This window comes from Branchiostoma belcheri, unplaced genomic scaffold (assembly GCF_001625305.1).
Source record: "Branchiostoma belcheri isolate BF01 breed outbred unplaced genomic scaffold, Haploidv18h27 scaffold12, whole genome shotgun sequence".
NCBI lineage: Eukaryota > Metazoa > Chordata > Leptocardii > Amphioxiformes > Branchiostomatidae > Branchiostoma > Branchiostoma belcheri.
Genome location: NW_017802602.1, coordinates 2,709,262 through 2,715,029, shown reverse-complemented (window position 1 = coordinate 2,715,029; position 5,768 = coordinate 2,709,262). Strand labels below are relative to the sequence as shown.

Sequence of the window (5,768 nt, the reverse complement as noted above, 5' to 3'; positions counted from 1 at the left end):
ACTCGAAGTAGAATCATGAACACCTTTTCATTAAGTTGCAGCAATATTTACAAACAAATCGCGGCCTTTCCACACTTCGCTTATATGCTTTGTTGCTCTTTTCCGCGTCACACTTCACAGAATGTGCAGAATTTGACAGCGGCAGTCATAGGAAATTCTTTTCTGACTACGTCAGTTCCTCTGAAAACCGCAGTCGATCCACGGGCACCGCCTTGCCAACTTCGAACGGGGGGCGCAGCACACCAAAAAGTACGTACAAAAACAGTCCTACTTGTAATAAATACCGATATATCAATGTCATGATGAGCATTTAGTTCATCTAGATGATCTAATTGGACTAAATTCACCATAGATTCCGAAATCTCTCCAGTTTTTAAAACCTAAAACGCGCATCGTCGCTTCCAAAAGGTCGAAGTTGAGTCCTGCCCTCTAACAGTCACGTGGCCCTCAGGATGTCCAGCGCCAAAACCGAACGGCTGTGCCCGGAGAAAACTGTGATTCTCTGGAGGTTTTAGACATGTATTTTTGGCGCCAAACCTTCCGAGTGGGACGCCGACGCTGTTCACAAGATATTCTATCGTCTGGTGAGTGTGTTTCTATCGCCGATCGCTCGGTTACTCGATCGTTGTGGTCGATGTGACACGAAGTTGTGAAACATCAGCGTACAAACAAAGGACTGGCGCTTGTTTACTCAGCAATAGTGGTCGAGAAGGGGGGGGGGGCGACTGAGGTCTAAACCAACAATCGCTGAGGGTGTGGAGGTTATGGGCGTTCATGTTTGTTTTACGTGTAACACTGTAAAGGGAGGGGACAAGCAAGACTACGATCCTGTCTTCAATGTACGTACGCACAAAATCCCAACCCAAATCTGTAATCGGCTGTTCAGTCGAGCATGTCAAAGCGTGTCGCTTTTTGCCTGGAGCTGTCAGGAGAAAGCATGTGGCCTTTACTGTACTTTCACAGCAAAATTACCCCTTCTCTCGTCCCTGTAGCACATATGGCGGCTGAGTTACCCCGATTCCTCTAATAGTTACCTCTTCAAAACACTTTGTTGGTGATCGGAATGATTTGTTTCTTCCCAAAGTGAGTTTTGAACCATCATTTTTGATAGGTGTGACCACGATAATTTTGGTGTGACAAGCGAGGACACAAGCAAAATAATTTATGCCAATCATGTTAACGCCTGACCGACTTCATCGGTCAAAGTAGTTTGCCCCAGGCTAGACAGGTGAAGGGTCATTTTATTGACGTAAAACGTTTACGTGGACTTTTAGAGACATTTTAACTCAACAAGCTACTTGTAATGTAACTTCAGCTGCAGTCACTCCCATGTTATTCTGACCGGACGTCCCTTGGGAATTTCGTTATGTCAGTTTGTGCCATGTGAGTTGCAACTACTTGGAACTACTGAGGAAGGGAGCAGAAAAAGAACTGTAAGTTTTGATTATGGAGAAGATAGACAAGTTACATTCTGTCAGAAGTTGTACGTGTGTAACTGTATGGGCAGACTTTATATAGTACTATAAGTAGTGACTCACTTCCTACTGAAACAAGGGTGTTGTTCCTGTCATAATAATTTTGTGCCATGTCATGTCGGACTGAAAACCTTGAATTATGAAAGATGAATGGTAAAAGCAGTGAGTGTAAGTTCTCCTCTTTACAGTTTTCAAAACATATGTTATGTTACGTGTGTTTATTATGCAAATTTCATTATTATTGATGTTGTCTTTACTGCATATTCCTGCCCAGATGGACTAAAATTATGCGCATGTGTCCATATGTGGTCTACAGGGTGTAAAATATGGAGTATATAACACTGAAATGCTACATTCTAATGCTAAATATTGAACATTGAAAATCTCAATTTGTTTATCAACTTTTAATTAGCCTGGGTATCTGTGATTTTTTCGAGCGTTGCGTAGCGAAAATCCGGATGGTACCCAGGCTAACTTTTAATCACTGTTCATTACAAGGAATGCCTTGAACACAAGAGTATCACTATTTTTATAGTTACTTCCACAAAGTACAATTTGAATCTTGTCAACATACACTACTGGAAAGTTTGACGTACATTCAGAACCAGACAGGATTGCGTCATAAAGATATCTGAGTTGTCTGACGTTTAACTGAACTGAACTTAACTGTTTGCAAACATTTTAAGGGTCATCATCATACGGTAATTAAGCTTCACTGACCTAAAGTTAATAAGTTACCTAAACAGAAAACATCCTGCTCAAAATAGTTTGCCAGTTTATTTTGTAAATATCCCATTCTAGGTTCCTGAATTTTATGAGATCTTCACCTAATAGTGCTTGCCTTAAAAAGTTATATCTCAAATGTATCTTGGTGATGTTTTTATGTTCTAACATTTCTTACAAATATTATATTAGAGCAAGGAGGTTTGAAACAGAGTGCACTTTGACCTGGATTAATGATGCAATCCATTCTACATGTATGTCAGTGATGACCTGCATGGTTACATATTATCCATGTAATCCACCACTTAAAAAACAGTTGGAGAGATCTTAAGTGCGGCAAGTACAGTTTATATATACAGACAAGAGTACACTCTTCTGGCTGACTTTGCATTGGACAAGTGAGACTTGTGAGATTTCTCTAAACACGTTTTTTCTGGGGTGCAAAATGAAATTCATTACATGTGACCTGACAGATTTTTGTTAGTACTGGTAAACCTTGTCCTGATCAGAGTGTATGGCAGGGTACTACTAGTATTATTACAGAGTTCTAAGGAAAGAACCAATTTTTGTTATCTTGGCAGACAGAGCTTGTAATATACATACATGTAGGTTTGTGCTTGTAAGAAGTACTGTTTGACAAGACCCATGGCGCATGCATGTGCTAAAGGTCAACAACTTCTCTGTGGCCATGTGACAACTCGACAATTGTAGTCTGTTGTTTAGACTCAGGTTAAATGTGACACAATATCTTGGACAAGGTTACAACTTGTCTTCTGAAGCTCCAGCTATATCATGTACAATTAGTATTGTCCCCTATGCTTTTTATAAAGTTTATTAATACCCCCCTCCCCTTAAGTGAGTTGGTATATGAAATAATGTAATGCAGGTTGTGTCAATAAGAGCGTACAATAATTATTCTTCTTACCAAACCAGCCAACTGGAATGATGAAAACAAGATAACACCCATTGTTAAACAGTGTCACACCTTAGTAAGATTTTTATCCTGTGAAATACCTGGCACTTTTGCAAGTCTAGGCTTTGCAAGCCTTCTCACTGTTATGGCATTACCTTGTGTCTTACACTAAACATTTCATGTAAGATTATCAAGTAGCAGCAACAATATGTTTTCTCGGAAGCAACAATGTAATAGTACTAATACTAATACAGATTGCCCTAGGGGTACGTCTAGCTCTTAGGTATGCTAGTACAATGTATTTACAAATTTTCATTTACATTTTTAGCAATCACTGAAACGTTGTGAAAGATGTTGTATCAAAACCCTTTCTTTAGGTTGCCATAATTGTCCATATCAATATTTATCATTCATACAGTTACGTGTCTGTTGCAGTATGTGAAATGCATGTACTTCACTACTCTAACAGTTCCTAGCAATTTCCATGTTGTTTCGTTGCAGCATGTTTTGCCAGGGGTCAGTGGTCTACAGTTGACAGTGTGAGATGATTAACGACTGGGACTGTTTCTTGTTATCTGCTGGTGGATTGGGTTACATGTGGGCCATTTGCAAAAAACTGTGTGTGTGTGTGTGGAGGGGGGGCACTGGCAACAGTTGGGCAGGGATCAGCTGCACTCTTGTACTACGGATTGGGAAGACTCTACTACAAGGGTTCGAGTTGTTACATCCCTAGTTTGGAAAGCTGTGTGCAGGTCTCTTCCACTTGTACTTTGTTCAGGTCATTGTATCATGTTGACCTAGCCTGGGTGCCAGCCCACTGGACACAAAGTATCTCAGTGAGCCTGTGAGTGTGAGATACTTTGTGTCCAGTGTGCTATGGGGCTGGCACCCAGGCTAATGTTGACCCAACAGCCTGGTGAACTAAATATAGATCAGCTGGAGTTACTGTTACTCTTACAGTGTGCAAGAGAGAGATGTTGGTACTAGACATGCATGGGGGCCCGCATGCCCTTTTCCATAGAGCGTAATTGACGTAGAGCGTAATTGACGCATTTTGTGTAGAGCGTAATACGCGTTTTAATTCTACCCAATGTGTTGTAGCCACTTGGAATATATCGTAAAGTGTAATCGAGAGGTTTCCGAATTCAGCGTACAGCGTTTTCAGAAACCCCCCATGCAGGCCCTCATGCATAACTTAGGTATACCAGACACATGTTATAGATACATGTGCAAATGCGAGCAATTGCTGTTTTTGTTTACATCAATTGTAGGTAAGCGTATGCAAATTATTGGTAGGCAAATGCAAATTATTGGTAGGCAAATGCAAATTATTTGGTAGGCAAATTACCCAACCACAACCTGCATTTTGCCTGCAGTCTGCTTGTTGGTTGTGATGTCATTGCGATCATTTGTATAGCCACAGTAACTAGTACAGTTACAGTACAGTATGACAAAACCTAGGTCAATGAGTTTCAGGACTTGTAAGAATAGCAAGTAGGTCTTACATATGTTACAGTACAGTATGACAAAACCTAGCTCAATTAGTTTCAGGACTTGTAAGAATAGCGAGTAGGTCTAAATCTTTTCCTATTTTTTCCTTTCAGTTGAACGCTAATTGTACAAGGCTGTCAGAGAAGATGCAGAATCGGGTGGTAAAGTCAGAGGTAAGAGTATTTTATTTATTTACCTAGTAATATTCCAGTATTGGTTCAGCTGTACAGTTGCATGTTTTATTTATTTCTGTCTTCTTTATACAGGGTAGACGCACTCAGTACAATGTACTGATTTACAGGCGTGCACTGTACAGATAGACATAAACACCAACAACAGTAAAACAAAATAACCAAAAGTAACATATATATACACAACCGAGGCGGAGCATCAAAATCGATGGATCAGGCAGTTGATAATCCTGGCCACTGGCTATTTCTCAAATAGCCAGTGGCTTTTTAGCCTGGGTTCCAGATCCATAGCACACTGGACACAAAATATCTCAGTGCTAGTCTGGAACCCAGGCTAGTGGCTTTTACGAATGCACATGACAAGTGGTCGTGTGGCATAATGGTAGAGTGTTCGGCTCAGACCCAAGAGGTCCCGGGTTCGAATCCTGCCTGATGCCACTGATCCTGTGCCCATGGGAAAGGTACTTTTTTCTTTTTTACACGACTTTCCTCACTTCACTCAGGTGTAAATGAGTACCTAGCTTCGGCTAGGACGGTAAATGGACGTCCCGTGTTTGGGGAGAGTCACACCCCACGCACGCTAAAGAACCCACCGCACTTATCAAAAAGAGTAGGGGACCTTCCCGGCGTGAGTGGTTCAAACCTTACAGTCCGGTCTAACGTAGCTTGTACGTACATGTACAAAACCGGTGTGTTACGTGTTTTCTACCTCCATGGTTATGCCAAAAAGGCAGTTTACCGGTTATGCAAAACAAACAACATGATGCTACTGCTAGGCTGCTGGCCCAGTAACGAGGGCCTGCAAGCCCTTTTTCGTAAGGCGTAATCAGGCCGTTTTAGACTTCGTAATTCGTAGGCAGCCTCCGCAAAAATCAACGTAATTCGTAATTGGACATTAGCCGCAAATCGTAAAGTCGTAATCAGCTCTGAGACTTTAACATAATTCGTAATAGGCGGCGAAAATTTTGCGTAATT

The 5,768-nt window shown here is 41.2% G+C and overlaps 1 protein-coding gene across 1 annotated transcript in view; it reads left to right on the top strand.

Moving 5' to 3' along the window:
• The first annotated feature begins 386 nt into the window (after window positions 1-386).
• Window positions 387-5,768, top strand: part of LOC109462669 — a 38,991-nt gene continuing 33,609 nt past the window's right edge. The window contains exons 1-2 of the mRNA XM_019759229.1: window positions 387-584; window positions 4,716-4,775. Coding sequence (XP_019614788.1) covers window positions 4,749-4,775 — 27 coding nt within the window. The 5' untranslated portion in view covers window positions 387-584; window positions 4,716-4,748. The remainder of the gene's footprint in view (window positions 585-4,715; window positions 4,776-5,768) is intronic.